Source organism: Eleginops maclovinus, chromosome 1, assembly GCF_036324505.1.
Source record: "Eleginops maclovinus isolate JMC-PN-2008 ecotype Puerto Natales chromosome 1, JC_Emac_rtc_rv5, whole genome shotgun sequence".
NCBI lineage: Eukaryota > Metazoa > Chordata > Actinopteri > Perciformes > Eleginopidae > Eleginops > Eleginops maclovinus.
Window position 1 is genome coordinate 6,605,154 of NC_086349.1, and position 16,819 is coordinate 6,621,972.

Consider the following 16,819-nt stretch of genomic DNA (forward strand, 5'->3'; position numbering starts at 1 on the left):
CTGCAGGGCACAGAGACAGCAGCGCTACATCTTTAGTCCGATCTGATAAGGTCTCTATCAGGAGGATGCAAGCGGTTTTATACCTTCATTTATGTAGAGACGAGACGCGTCTTCTATTGATCTGCCAGCAATCCTAGGTGTCATGGTGGATGAGTAAAGGTTTGCCGAACCTTTCAATTATAACATCTAAGGCCAAGTTCCTCACGATCAAACATACAGCATCACTCAAATCTTGCTCAAATCCATGCATTTGTAATTATACTGAACATAATAATTTCCCCTTTACTGATCCTCACCCTGTCTGAACTGCATCCTAGTTTTCCTGAACTATAAAAGGGGTTTTTACATTATTCTTATTAAACCTCTGCTCAGATTTAAACTAATGAAGCCATGATGGGAATTATATGAGGTCCCCACTCTTGACATACTGAAAAAATAAAGGGATAAGATACGAAAAGTGAGGGAGATTCAGTCAGACGCAGTCGGAGTTGGAATTTGTGTCTTAAATAAATAAAATAAATAAATGTAATAGTAAAACTGCTTTAGGTTACATCCCCATTTTAAACATACATTTCAACCACTGGTGCGTGACCAAAATCAACTCTCTGGCCCACAAACACACTTTCAAAACAGAAAAAAGTATTTTTGGAGCTTTTAACTTGCTGACGATGAAATGCAGTCCACTAAAAACCTGTTATCCCTACTTGGCCACAACTAATGCCAGATTTTATATATCAGACAATGTGTTTTCCAATTGATATTCTATCTTTATGTACAAAAACACCACAGAGACGTCATTCCTTTCAGTCAATTACATACGAATGAGGAGATATAATACTTTTAGCAATATATACACTTTTATGTAGAAGAACATATTTACAGTTATAAGTCTGGCTAAAATCCTTCAGCATGGCCACTGGTACAAGTAAAATGCATGATGGGATATTTGTCTACCCCATGTTGAGACAAGGCCACTCTCCAGCCAATATGTGATAGAAAGTTAGAAATATCAGAACTTTCAGAAAAGAGTTTCACAGTCAAAATGCCTACTTGGATGTTAACCTAAACACTATTTATGAGTTAAATCTTGTAATGATAAAGTCAAATGATATTAATGCAGGATCAAATCTAATCAGACAGAGTAAGTAACAATTGTGTGGGTCATCCAAAGATTAAAAACATTGGCCACTTGGAGTACAGTAGAGCTAGAGGTGTAATACCACACAAACGCGCCAAATTAACATTGAAGTCTAAATACCTTCCATTCTATGTCAGTAAGGGGTGAACAAACATAAGCTTACAGCAGCGAAGGAAATATCCTTCTTTGATTTGCTGAGAGTTTGACTTTTGTCTCCATTTTTTCAAAGAAAGATGTAAAAACGAAGATTCCTACACACTAAAACTTACCAGTTATTTCCCCGATTGGTATCCCCATTATTAGTTCTCACAGTCATATCATATTCCATATCATATTATCCACATAATGCTAGATTGAACTTCCAAGAAGCCTCACTAACTGCGTGTCCCCTGGTTCAGTCTTTAATAAAAGACCAACTCTGCTAATGACCATATAGAAGAGGCTTTATTTATACAATGACCTATTATTCTTTCTTCTCCTTACTAACAATGTGTTGAATCTCTCTTATACACAGATCCAGCTATACACCCCATGCACACACATATAATGATGTGATGCAACTCAAAGTAAGAGGTTGCTCTATAATGAGGGTCATCATAGCAGACATGGACCCAGTTTACTCCCACATCATTATCACTTTTTCCTCTCTGCTCTTTTAAGAATACCCCTATGTTACTCACATACATGAAGATATGCACGCAAAAGTGCGGCTTTTCCCAAAAAACATTTTGTTGAAGCTATGCTCACAGAATCACACTATCAAATTCCTTTAGGCCAGTATATTTGTATTTCCAAAAGAAAGTTCAATTATTGAGATACTTAAAAATAGTTATTTTGGAAGTTACCTGAAACCACACGTCACAACTTTTAGTGAAGTAGAATTGATAATAGTTGCATTATACAGGAAATTAAACATATTTATTATTGAAAATCATTGAGCATTTTGGGGAAATGGGCAACATTTTGGGTTTTTTAGCAAAGCTAGGGAATATCTGGGTGTATCTGCTCCATTTTCCATGAGTTAGTCATTATTTGCAGTGAGATTAGCAATTAAGCAAGAATGGAGTTGGGGTTGGGAACTAATTCAACTGGATTGTTTCAAGTAACCAGTTTACAAGCTCATTGAGAGCTAAAAACTAAATCACTGTAAAACGTTATTTGATTAGCTCTATTACATTTCATCTCGTAATCAGAACATAAAGGAATCTAATACATCTCTACTTATCCCCACTTATAAAGTAACTTTCAAAAGAACCAGCACACCTTGTTTTACTATTAAATGCAAACAACGCCACAATTTGTATGGAAAGTGAACAGTGCCACAATACGCCACTATTTGAATGTATACTTCAGTCAGAAACTGTGTTTTTTAGCGCATATTAAGCTTTGTTATTACAATCTTCACACTGAAATCTTCCTTAAGAGTGTGGGTCGTTAAGCATTCTAGTGAAATGGCAATTTTATTTTATTTTTTAGAAAACAGACTATCTTAAACTATTCCATACTGTCCAGCATGTGTGATTGAAACTTCATTCAGACACATTAACAACATCACTTGCAATATCTCCTGAAATATTTGTTTCAATGCCAGTCAAACAGTCAACATCTGAGGGGAATTTTCTAGTTTATATTTTAGCTTTACTACAGCATATCATACATTTAGTTATCATAGTTAACTTAACATGTTTAGCATATCACAGAAGTTTAAAGTGTTCTATTGGTTCTCATTATGTATTATAATTATATTTTCAGTGCTGGTATTGAGTAAATATACAAAAAAATATTAAAAAGGGCTCTGCTGGCTAACAGGATCTATGGTACTGAGCCCAGCACAAGTGTGTTTGCAATGCAGAGACAGATTTGTCCAGTTTTAACAAGGCTGCTGGACAGTACAGTTCCCCTTTAGCTTTTCTTCCTAAAGCTAAATTTATTAGGATACAGCAAGTCAGAACTTTTTTGACCTAACAAGGTGGAGGCCATTTAATGTGCCAGTGAGAGCAAACATTTTGACAGCATGGGAGTGGTAGTCTGTTTGTTAAAATTTAACAAGGCTGGTGTATGAGGACTGTCTGCCTGTCAAACACGTCATCTTGGACACCACTGATCAAATTCTGGCAGCCTTGAGGGGATGATGCATCCCACTGTTATCCAAGAGTTCCCCATAAAAATACACAACACAAGGGAGATACAATTGGATGGATTGAAGCAAATGGGCACATTTGTCCCTCGTGGTCGACCTGTTTCCAGAACACCTCACTTGGTAAACATACATTGTAATATATATGTTTTTTAATCTTTCTTAGTTAATAATGAAAAATAATTGACTTGAGTTGCCAGTGGGCACTATGCCGTCTTTGACACTTGCACTTCTGTTTGTTCAAAATAAATATAAAGAAATTATTGTGCATTTGTTCTTTCTTTGTCAAAATTGCAGCAAACTGTGACTCTTAGACCAGGATTTAAACCAAACCGCAACCTTTGTTTACATCCTGACAATCTTTTGATTAGGGAGAACACTAATAAGCACATTTCTGAAAATGTTTGTCGCCCTTTTAAGTGGGAATCGGTGATTTCCATCGTTTAATTATTATAATTGTATCAGGCTGTTTCTGTACTAACTGCTCATGGACAGTTATTTCTATAGACATTACCATTTCAGCTCCACAGAGGCTTCACTACAGGAATCCTTTGTCCTTAAGAGAGAGTAATGACAATAGGCAGATAAAGGGAAGTCAGCACATTACACAGCATTAAGCCACTCAGTACCAGACGCATTACGCAGAGAGAAAGAGGGAATGAAGAAAGGGATGAGAAGGGAGAGAAAATGGCAGCGAGGCCCAGAGAAAGGAGCGAGGCAGTGATAAATCGCAGGACTAATCCGAGCTACTACAGAGGGATTAAATCGGTCTCTCGCTGCACGTCGGTCTGCTCTGTCAGATGGCGGAGGTTAAGCAGACCGTTCTCTCCCTGTCCAGTTTTTCTTCTTTTCTTTCATCCACTCTTCTTTTTCTCATCCGTCCAAAGGCATTAGAGAGGTGTAAGTCTTTAATCGCAGGAGCAATGCAGTGAGGAAGACCTCTGCACACACACACACACACACACACACACACACACACACACACACACACACACACACACACACACACACACACACACACACACACACACACACACACACACACACACACACACACACACACACACACACACACACACACACACACACACACACACAGCAGATGGAGTGTCGGGCTAATAGATGTCAGTGTTCTGATAATCTGATGGAGGAGAGAGATAACAGAGAGTCGTTGATTTCCCTTGTGGCAGGTGTGTGAGAGTGTTAGCATGTGTTGCGTATTTGTGTGTCTACATTCAAATGGGCAGTACTACGAGATTCCTTAGGAAAACATCACAAATATTAAACTAAGAAAAACAACACATATATTCTATTCTAATATCTTGAAATTTTAAATGACTTAGCAGGGGGAATGGTGTACTATACTGACAACAATGTTATTAAGGTAGTACATTTACAAGAATAAAAATGACTATTCTTTGAGACTAAAGTTGAAGAGAAACATATCATGCATTAATGAGAAAAAAAATGATTTTCTGAGATTGAGATTCAATAATATGTTTTAATGTTATAGGTTTTAGTTGGGATCACACTTTTGGGTGTAGACCACAATGCTTTAATGGAGGTAAGGTGCAGTATGTGTATATTAAACATAGAGTTCACTTAAATAGCAAGGTGGTTGACTATCTGGTTTTCCTATATGGTCCATTATTCCTCTAGCATTGCCATTATTAATAATACTAATTTAAGCATCAAGTTTATTGCTGAGATAAAGCCTTGATTATCAATGGGTGAAAGTGTTCAGCTGCTGTGGGCAATACCCCGACCTTCAGGTGATCTAAGGGCTCTACTTCAACCATGTCACAGTTCAGTCAGTGGTTAATAGACCGCTCATTATGGCACTTTTTTTTACTGTTATTTTTTTTAACGCAGAGAAATGATTTGTTTACTTGCTTACTGACATAAGCATGATAAATGTTGAAGCATATTGTTACCTTATTTAATTTTGAAATGCTTGACAGGAAATGCTTTTATTTTGAAGTTCAAGTCTCTGTGTTTTCCGATTTTTGAAAAAGAATACAAGATGTCAAGTGCATGTTTCCACTACAACCACCGTTCCTTTTTAAACTGCTGCATTCATTCAAAGTAAATGTTCAGTTTGGACTAGACCTGCTTTGTTCATTATTCCACTACACAACATTTACAAAGGGCACCAATGGCAGGAAGCTAAAGTAATATGCAAGGCAATGAAGGAAGCAACAGGAGGAGTTTAGGTTTTGCTTTAAGAACACTAAGCTACTGAGGTTATTGTGGCAATGTCATTCATTGGGAATATGTTTCTTCACACTGTATACACCTCTGAAGCAAGGTATTAAGGCCCCAAAACCACCCCTGCATTATTACCTCATGCTGCAGAGGCGCTCCGGGTTCAAACTTTATCCAGCCTCTATTATCTCTGTATATTTTGTTTACATTCAAGTAGAGTTAGGGCAATAATACCGTAATTACTAAAGTATTCCTATTATTGTTTAACAACCATCACACTTTACCGAACAACTTCCCTATGTTATGTCTGTCTTGCCATTTCGTTTTCTGTGCAATTTGGAACCAACATTACAGGAGCAGTACTTTTCAGTTTACTCCATTTAAAGCTGTCTGGCCTGTTGCATTCGCTACGTGACTACGTTGTAATGAGTAAACTGCTATCAGGACTGTTCGAAATACTGGCACAAACTATGGTATGGTAGGCTACTATATTTCTTGGTGGAATGTCATTAGGATAAAGATATAAAGGAATTAAAATGAAAAAAAAAAACATATTCAACAAACACACGTCAGTAAAGGAGAATGATAATATGGTGCAGGGGACACTGTGTATATAGAGCTGAATCTGTAGACCACACACACTCTTTTTACATATCACAGGGAAGTTGTCACCCACAGAAATCTTCTCCCGCCTTGCGCACATTCTCTTGAAGCTGCAGATAAGAGAGATTTCTGCCACAACCTTCCCCTTCTGAACGCGTAATGACAAGCGTGGGTGTTTACCTCGCTGCTTGGAAAGGTTCAACCTTACACCATAACACTCCTTTTTTCCTCTTTCTGTATTCCTTGTGCAACCCCCACCCCCAGGCCCCCTACAGCCCCCCTCCTCCCACTCTGCACCACCCTCCCCTTCCCCTCGCTGCAGTGGTAATTGGGTATGACATGGGATCAACGTGCAGGGAGCGAGGATGCATTCGAATGCGCCGAACGTCGTCTTCCTCACGTCTCTTTTCCTAACCTGCTGCCTTCCAGCTCCTTGCTCACCGCTGTTACCGTAGCAACATCTGCGTGACCGCATCCCCCTCCCCCCAACCCTTCCCTCCTCCACCCCCGTGTCATTTCTTTTATTAAGATTGGCCGCTAGTGCCCAAATGTGTGCGTGTGTGCAACAGCCCGACAGCGAGGTGCATAGCAGCAGAGCGTTGCCAACATCCGAGCCAATTACCACAGCCTCACTACAGAATCGAAAGATACAACTCAAGGTAAAATGACCAACGAGCAGAGAAAATGTAGCCACTCGAGTCAAACTTGTTACATTAAGTCAATCGAGAACATTATTGCACACCTGGGTACTCCTAGTCTGACTCAAAGGAGGCACACACCTGCCACGGAAAAGTCCACACAGCTTTGGCAAAAATAATCCTCCCCCATATTTCTTCTTCTCCTTTCTCCTTTTTATTAAACAAAAATAGGTGAATTGCAGTTGTTTTAAGCATTCAACTTCTGTTTCCAATCCCCGCATTTCTTTGTCTTGATTTGTTTCCAGCTCAGGCCTGAGGACAGCAGTTTTCTTTGTCTTCCTAATTATTTCCATTGAATCTCCCACAGGCTAAAAAGCTGCGAGGTTGAGGACTAGCAGCTGTTTCTAAACAGATTAAATATGAATCCTAATACAGATGGATGTCTTCAAAAAGGCGTTGCTTCAAATTCATTGTCGAACCATCTGTTGCATCACTGTGAGACGGCCCTACTGAACTTAATGCTTGCCTCCTGTTTCAAATTTTCATTTTGGTATCGTCTTTGCTTCGGAAAATGAAAGACAATGTTGGTTTACAACATAAAGAGAAAATGTACTGTATTACCCCTTACCACAAAATTATACACTTACACACTGAGATCATTCCCTGGCCAACCCTGACCCTAACCCTAAAATATCTCACAATAAATTGTATTTAGAGCCATTCTAGACATTATGCTTGAGGACATCACACATTTGAGTGTAAGCCCTATGAATATTGGAGAACGTTATTCATGTTACCTGTATTTTTGGACTGTAAAGGCTTAATGATGTTTTAAGAGAAAATGAAAGACCCAGAAGTACAAAGCTAACGTTAAGCTGTAAACAAACTACATCACGGTCACATGGAGGCGCAACACCACCGCTATGCTAAAGGCAGCTAATAGGGTGATAGCAGTTCGGTAGTGTCATTAAGCCACTTGTTAGCTACTGCTGTTTTTCAGACACATAGAAGTTTTAGTTATTCAACAGTGCGTTATATAATGATGTTGCTGTTAAACAAAGATCTTATATCAGACATCCTACCAAAAATATGTTCAAAATCCATTGACTTCGAGAGAGGGAACAGGAAGTAGCAACATGCTAACTCATTTGGGGGTTTTAGGACACATTTGTGCAACACATTATAGCCGATGTGGAGATCGTATTGAAACGCAGGAGACGTTCATTACAGTTCAGCACACGAATGCGTGTCTCGTTTAATCACACAGTCAAAGTTAACAAAACAAGATGGCGCTGTCCTGACCAACAAGCATGGGGCTCCACGTCATCGTAAACACAGATTAATTAAAGGGACCACGATCCCTTTTTACAGTTGTACTTTCAAGCATAAACCAACGGTCATACTTACAGGCATGAAACAACAGTGTGTAGAACCACACTTTAGAAGGAGGTGAATTATGTGTATTACAGTCACTACACCGATATGTTTTTTTTTTTAAAGGCTAATCCAGCTGGGAAATGATTTATTTTGGTTAATGCAGGCCAAAAAGTAAATAGTTGAATAGTTGTGGGGAGCGTAAGAATAGCAGAGTTATAAATACATAACTACATGATAATACTTACTCATTTGTGTTGCACCTCAAGGCTGGAGTTCAAGACGCCTGAAATAAAGTACTACAGCACAGCTTCTCATTCCAGTGGTCTTTTTGTTACAGCAAGTTCAAATTGATATTACATGTCTCAGAAACCTAGAAGCAGCAACCTTTGTGGAGCCGCTACTTTGTCAGAATACAGAAGCAGAGCAACTGGTGTCTGTTTAGAGCACAGCAAAACAATCTCATGTTTGTTTTTTTCCGCGCCATGAACATTCACAAAATGATTTCATGTTGGGATTGTAATAAGTAGCTTTCAACACATCACCCCACAGTACAAATAATTACCTTGCTTTTTGGAGTTGGAGGTGTGCAGCCTGTTGCCTTCAGCTTTTCGTCCAACAGCTCTCCGTGGCTGCTCCATCATTGCCAGCAATTATTCAAACTGGGCAACTGACAGTGTCGTAGAAGCATTTTGGGTCAATAATAGTGGTCAGCACTAAATATTTCAGACTGAAAAAAAGTCCCAGTTCCACCAGTTGAAAGTTTTTAATGTAAACTAGCTGTTGTAGGAGTTTTTTTCAGCAGTCATTTTAAGAAGCTCTGCTAGAGGAGGCAACAGTCAATGGGATCAAATGACTTCATTAAACAATGATGCTGTGTAACACATTATTAGGACAGTCTGCATACAAATAGTTCAGGATTTCCACAACGTCTTGAAATTGAAATTCAAGGACTTTTTATGGACTTTCAAGATACAATCATGGATCAAAAACGGCATATTGAGACACAAATCAAAAGTAATTACATCTCGCGACAGGTATAGCATGCGGAAAGAAATATGAACTTCAATTTCTTATCTTAATTCTTTAAGCATTTGACCCTTTTCTATTTATTTTCAAAATCTTCAATTGTTCATCTAATATTTAAACACGTTCCAACGACCCTGAGAACCCTGTTGTGTTAGTATTTGTAAAAGTTCAACGCCTCTTAGTTAAGATTGCAGATTTCAAATGGTTTGCTCCGTCTGTAACTGTATTTTTAATAAATCATCTAATTCATGAACATACCTACATACACCTGACCTACTCATTCAACCTGTGCTATACAAAGAGAATAGGTTAGGGGAGAATTGAAGGTATTTTCTTTTCTCTTTAGTTATCAATAAATGAAACTAAATATACTTAGCTTTTTTAAAAACAAAATACATTAATTGTAAGTATAAATATAAGCAGGTTGAGTAGTGTAAAATAAAGACCTTTGGACACAAACAGGATATGAATGGTTTAATAAAATGATACAATACATCACAGGTCTGATGGATTTGAGTCATGGCCAGGATTACCTGAGCTTATTCCTGTGTTGTTAAAAAAATATAAAACCAGGAAATTCAAAAGCAATAAAACCGATTCAGTTCTTCGTTTTTCAGTCAAAGATCGAAACAAGGACGGCCCTTATGCACTCTATTCATCTCACACCTGAAATGATTTTCTTCCTTTTCATTCCGACAAAGGAAGCAGAGGTTTGGACGTAAACTGAATTTCACATTCACACGATGGAGTGATGACCCTGAATGACCTTCACAACACAGATCTCAGAAATACTTTCTGCTGATCTTGTGAATGACTGTTGAAAGTGTACTGACTCCGACCATTAATCTAATACTCACTCGTTTCTCTTTCGAAAAGCTTTCCCTGCAGAATGTAGCAGTGCAGAATAATAAAGCAACTTTCCAGGATGATACCGCAGATAAATAGCATAATAAGAACTTATTTTTTAAAACATGGCATGCTAACAGCAAATCAACTCTCTCGTAATTCAAAACAGGAAAGCGACAAGTGCCGCTCCTAGTGCCCAAGTGAAAGCCTACGTCAATAACACTTTTACCCTTTTCCATCCACTCTTCATCCGTGATTGACCAGCAGGTTCTAACAGAAAAAAAGAAGAAGAAAGAAACGAGAGTTAGTCCATGTGCACTCGGGCCACACCCTCCGACCTTTTACATGCTCTTAGGTTAAAGGACTGTCTGTGTTTTGGGCATGCTTTCCTAGCCTTTACGGAGCAGAAGTAAAAGGTCAGAGCAGGTAATAGTAGGGTTAATTATCTCAGTAATGGAAGTGAACCTGTTGAAAGATGTTACTCAGCTCTGCATCGATAGTTCACAGGCTTTTTCCTGTTGGGACAAATTGTACCTACGGGAAGACGAAAATGTTTCCTTCTTCTTGTAACTGTTGTGTGTCTTTTTTGATGCAGTCTGTGTTCGGTATTTTATTTAAGAAATGATTAAGGCTCTTTTCTTCACATATGTTGTTTATTTTGTCCAATGTAATTCAAGTTTGGGCCATTTTGTTCTACTTAACATTTAGAAAACACAAAAAATCGGATATCCAGGCTTCTATTCATCATGTGGCTACATTATTTTTTATACGATGGGTATGAAACCGCAGCAAAAATGCTTAACTGATTAACCTTTTTCCAATCTTAAGGTTTTAAGTGTGTTTTTTGTGTTGATTTATTGGAACCAGACTTCGTGGTGACACTCAGAACTCCCTACTACGTGTGAGATGTATAATTGAAGATTTGGGTGAATTCTCATTTACTGCCACCTGTAGCATTATGCTCATCTAAGAGATGCAATGACCTACTGCATAGCCTTTCAGACCTACCGAACTTCTGCTTAAAACCGCAAAAAGCAATTCAATCCAAGCACTGCAACCTCCATCTTTCAACCAAAGATCAATAAGGTCCTTGAAACCCGAGCGTCTTGTGTACTTTGAGAAGAGGAAAGTTCTGACAACCAGGATTCATCATTCATTGCACAATTTTGTCTCAAACACTGTGAGAGGGCATACATCAGACAACTATGATCAATTAACACCTTCAAATCCCGGAAAGAGGATCCAAAGATGAACTTACAAATTTGGAAAGTGCTGAGCCCCCATTTAGACCTATTCCTATAACCTTGAGTGCAACCTATTAAAAAGAATCAACAAAAGTTGGTTATGTACAGCACAATTTAGCGTGATGGTGTCAATAGTGTAGCATGGAGAGGTGTTAAATAATATTGAAGGTTGATAAACTCTTTGCCTTGGTTATTTCTTATGTTTTCTAAGTGAGAAAACCGGATGGCTACTAGCTACAATTATAAAAGCTGATTACCACAGAAAGATTTTACCCTGACTTTTACATTTGATTTGTAAATGCAGATGTGACGTATTCAGCTCCACACACATGATTTTTTTTTTTTTGGACAGCTGCACAAGGCTGAAGAGGCAGTTTTTTTAATTGTATTTGAGTGAGTGTTTGCAAAGTGCAAATTTCTTAAAAGAAGGATCATGCAACAGGTGGAAACACGTCAACAGATTGTCATTATTATTCCAAATAATAACTATGAAAAAGAGCACATACTGGATTCATACAAGCTATTAGGGTGGTTAAAACATGCATTAAAGACACCCTATTAGGGTTTTCCCTTCCCCTTTAGTGTGTTAAATAGGTTTTTGTGGATGGAAAAGTCCAAAAGTAGACGCCAGAGAGTTTCTCTTCAAGACCCCCCCCCCCCCCCCTGCCTGAAACATCTGGATTGGACTCCTTTGTTTACTCTTGCCATATCGTGACATCTCTATGCTACACTCATTTCACGTGATAGTATAAGAGGTGGGACATCTCTGGGCGGTTCGCCAATCACAACAGAGCCGGCCAGCTAACCAATCAGAGCAGACTGGGATCTGGTTTCAATCAGAGGGGGAAAACAGGTGTTGCAGCAGAGGCAGTATGAGAAAAATAAAGAGCTTTTTGAACATTAAAGCATGGAAACATGTCACAATATAGGCACAAAATACTAATATGAACCTGAACATTTATATTATATGTTATCTTCAACCTTTAGTCTGCAGACATCTAGGATGAATTATTTATTCCACCCAAAAACACAAATTTCCTAGGGCAATTATTTTTTCATTTAATGCTTTCTTCAAAAAGTATATTCTGCATTGACCATTCAAGTTATCAATAGAAGAGTAACATATATTATTTATCATTGATTCTTTATCATAAAGTCAAGCAAACACCATATTATGTTTTAATCAAATCAATAAGGTTTAGCCCTGCCTCACTTCAGAAGGTTGTTTCAGAATCACTACTGGCCCCACTGAAGTCTTCTAGTAACCCGTGTGCAATGATGCAATGAGCTGAATTGACTGAAGGCCTGCGGAGCATTGACCTGTCTGAAAGGCATTCATGTACTTTAGGTGCATGTATGTGTGTGTAGAGACTCATGCTATCTGTTCTAAACACCACAGAGACCGTTCCAGCTGTGAAAGTGAGACCATTAAGAGAGACTCACCGAGCAGAGTGATCAATATGGCTCCTCTCATCTCATCCCTCAGATTTCCTCTCCTCACCTTACATTCTCTTCCCTCCCTCATCTTTTGATTTTGCTTTATTCTGCGCTTGGACAAGTAGATGTTTACACACGCTAAATTACAATGACTGAATATTTGGTCAAAAGTCTTTGAATAAACTTCAATTAAAGCTTCAGTACATGAGGTGGAGACCTTTGACCAGTCAGCTCAATACTGGTGAGTCAGTATTTCAGAGTTTCCTTAAAAAAAAAACAATTTTACAAAAGTATGTAGAACTATAATAACATAGAAAAAAACAACCTTTTGTTTCTAAAACAAAAATGGAAATGTGAAATGCAAACATTTAATAGACTACTTTGAACATCTTTCAAAGCTTAAACTGAGACCAACTACCTGGTTTGCAGTTTCACAATAAAGATATTTGTTTTTATGTTTGTGCTAAGAGTGTTGTTCTTATTTGTTGTGCATGATTGGCAGTCCAATACACCTTGAAGCTTTCGAGCCAACATGAAAAAAGAGTCTTTTGGAAAATAGAAATGTTATAATTGACAACAGGGCAAATTTCAACTGATTTGCAAATTGTGTCATGTAGGATAAAAATCCAATTGGACTTTGAGGTCATCTTGTTTTCTTACATCTCGAAAGATCAGTACGCGAAGAGAATGCCTGGACAAATTAGCTCTTGATTTGATGCCATTTTATAAGAAATGAGGGTAACCTGATGGCATGGAGTGGATGTGGAGGAGAGAATTATCTTCAACAATCAAAAATACCAGAACTAAAGTCTATTTTCATTATCGAGCAATCTGTCATTATCTGTTTGGATTAATTAGACACTTAAAAAAGTTATAAAATGTATATCAAACAGGGATAAGTAGTACATCTTCATACTTGAGAGGCAGGAATTCTGTTTAGCATACTATGGATAATTGTGTAAAAGGTGGTTGGCCCTGTCTAAATGACAGCTCAGTTTTAGTGTAATGTATAGGATAGCCACTTTATGACTGAAATGAACAATTATAGATCTCTGTATTGATTCAGTACAAGGTCTGAAAATGGTATTTGTGGTCTTATACTCTATTCGAAAAAACTTGTAACACTTCAGAAGTCACCCACTAACAAACAAATGGATTTCCCACCAGTTGCTTTAATTGAAGATCCATCCTGAATTTAAGTATGGACTAAGAAGACTTGCTGGGGTTATTCCACAGTGCCTCCCAGATAGCGAATTGGTACCTGTCCTTTTACAACAAGATTTTTTTTATTTTCACATGCACCTAGCCAACAGAGGGAGAGTGAGGGATAGTGGGGAAAGAAGAAGAGGGGCCAAACACAGTAGAACAGAGAAAGAAAAAACTAACAACAAACAGAAAGTCAGGAGAGCTAGAACAAGTCTGCCTGCTCTCCAATCTGCCTGACCCAGTGTAGCAGAGTTGACTCAATTGGAAATCCATTTTATCTGATGACTGGCAGGCAATTTGGGATCTCAGGTGATAGACTGAGGCGCTGTGGTTGATAGGCCTGACCACTCCACTGCTGAGGGATGACGATGGAGCGGGAGAGGGGGGTGGAGGAGAACACATACCCGCAAAGATTGTCTCCACTAACAAAGTTCTTTTGAGGCTACCTAGATAACCAGGTGCCTCCCAAACTAGCAAACACAACAAATAACAGGTACTTTCATTATCAATTAATTTGTTAATCATTTTTAAAATAATCTATAAATCTTCAACCCAAAGTTATTAAATGTAAAATGTCACAGAACACATAAGTCGTAAATTCTAATGTGGACGATGTAACCTGTAAATCACGATTCGTTACCCTTTTTCCAGACTTCTAAATCCCTTCCCCGGTTTGAAGTGTATGTGATTTTTGGATCGTTGGTATCAGACTTACCAAAAACGTCCAATCCAGCTGTCCCTATGCTGACATTTCTCGACTGTTAAGAAAACGTTGCTAGCATTCTCAACCAAAACTTCATATTGGCTGAATTTACCCTCCTCCAAATCTTCAGATCAGAAAATGTACAACACAAAACTGGACTGAAAACTTTAGCAAAAGAAAATGACAAGGTTTCTGACTTTTCTTAATTTTGATTGAAACAGTAGTAGACATCTAGAATATACAGTTGGGCCATGTTAGCTAACATTCAGATGTGAAACTTTCTGAGTTACTGTAGGTTGCCATGAAGCCTTATCCACTACCAAAATGCATGTTCTGGTATGGATGCTGAGAGCAAAAACTAAAAGGGTCTCGCTCATCCATACAACATTTGTTTGACGGGTCAACTGACACATTTGTTGATCTTTCTGTAGAGGCCCCTAATTCCATTAGTCCACTCAAAAAGTCTTTGTGGGGATCTCTGTGGTATTGTTAGTCACACCAATAAAGGGAATGTTTACGCATTAATCAACTTAACTAACTTTATGCATTTCTTGATTATGCCTTTTGAGAGGGTACATTTAATTTATTTTGTTGTTACTCCAAGTACAAATGAGTACCAACGTCTAATTGGCCGAAGACAGTAGGGTACAGGTTATAAACGTTCTTAAGAGAAGAGTAAGTTGTTGGGTTACTGTCAGTTTTTTAAATAGATTTTTGTCTGTCAGTCAAGGACCCCAAATGATTATCCTAATGCAATTGTTTATGTTCCTCCTTTTACTGACAGGTATTTATAAATGTTGTACTCGTAAATCCCAGATGCATGCTGCTCCATTGTTCCCACTCACACTACCAACCATCCTGAAGTGCAACGAAGCTCAAAGCACCGCTGTCAGTACAGCTTAGCAGTGGCTCTAGCATGGCTGAGACATTCTGAATAGTTATACTGTTGAGAAAGACGACAGGAGGGGTGTAGTAGACGTAGAGTAAGTACACTTTACTACTTAAATCACTATGAAGGAGTGTAACCTAACCTCTGGATACTATACTAAGCAGATGATATCATACTATACCGAGAGGCTAATTGTAGCAAAATCTGTTGTACTATGTTAATTGGAAGCACAGATTGTTAGACTTGACCGGACACACCAAATGACAAGTTCATGAGCCAGGGTTTTCGGAATAAACTTCCGCCTTCTGTGCATTGGCGAGACAATGAATCGTAAACACCTGCAGTACTGCTATAAAAAAGCAATTTCCAAGTTTCACATGAGCAAACAATAACACAATGGTATTTATTTATTAACAAAAAGGCCAGATATAGAAGAAAACAAATAATTGATCTCTTTGGGAGTACAGGGAGTGAATTGAAGAGCAATCAACAAAAGGAGAGGCAGGCCTCGACTCATAAAGAGAAGGAGGAGGGGGAGAGACTGACGGATTGAGTGACAATGGGACACAAAAGAGAGGCTGGTACAAAGTGGACTGTTCCGATAATGTTGAGGCTGCTTTGAGGTAACAAAAGCCCTGCTGTTGTCCTCTCTTATCCCAGCTGGTGGTCTTGGTTCCACAAAACTTCTTGCTAAGCACGTCGGAGAGGAGGGCGATGAAATGCCGGCCAAAACACCAGCGTGAAACAAAAAAAAAACAACCCAGTGTGTCAATTGCTTATGCAGCCGAGGTGGCTTTCAGTGGAGCACAAATCAGGGGGCTGTGTTGAACTATTATCTGGGTGCCCCCTCAGAGAAGGTAGAAATAGGGAAAGAGCACAGGGGGTCTCGTGGCGCGAGCCGACAGGGGTGGTGGCGCTCGGAAAGGTCGATGAACAAAAGCTGGTGAAAATGCACTTCCTCAGGAGGCTATTGTGAGTACCCTCAACTCTACCCCCTCCCTTTATGTCTCCACACCCCCGAGTCTCCCCTGGTTTGAGGGCTTTGAGGTGTCTGAGGGCCACTGGGGGCCAAGAGGCGGACAAAAGGGGAAACAGAGGCTCTAGATATGGCTTGATGTCCGATTCGATCGAAGATAGCAGTGCAACAAAAGACAAGAAATAAAGGAGTGGGGAGAGAAAAGGGATGATGGAGGCCGAATGAGATGTGTCAGAGAGACTTGGGAGTTGTTATGACTCTCAAAGAAGAAGAAAGCAAGAGAAAGTTACACGTGTAACACAAGGGTTGCTTAAAGTAGTTGAGGACATTCTTTGTCAAAAACAGGCATCTGCGTGGATGGTTAAGTTTCAATTCTTTGCAAGAAGAGGCTGCG

At 38.9% G+C, this 16,819-nt stretch overlaps 1 protein-coding gene across 2 annotated transcripts in view; it reads right to left on the reverse strand.

The window, feature by feature from the left end:
* Window positions 1–9,583: 9,583 nt before the first annotated feature.
* Window positions 9,584–16,819, reverse strand: part of chchd6a (coiled-coil-helix-coiled-coil-helix domain containing 6a) — a 61,536-nt gene continuing 54,300 nt past the window's right edge. For both annotated transcript variants that reach the window (XM_063886463.1, XM_063886455.1), the window contains one exon: window positions 9,584–10,240. In XM_063886463.1, the coding sequence (XP_063742533.1) occupies window positions 10,217–10,240 (24 nt within the window). In that variant the 3' untranslated portion in view covers window positions 9,584–10,216. The remainder of the gene's footprint in view (window positions 10,241–16,819) is intronic.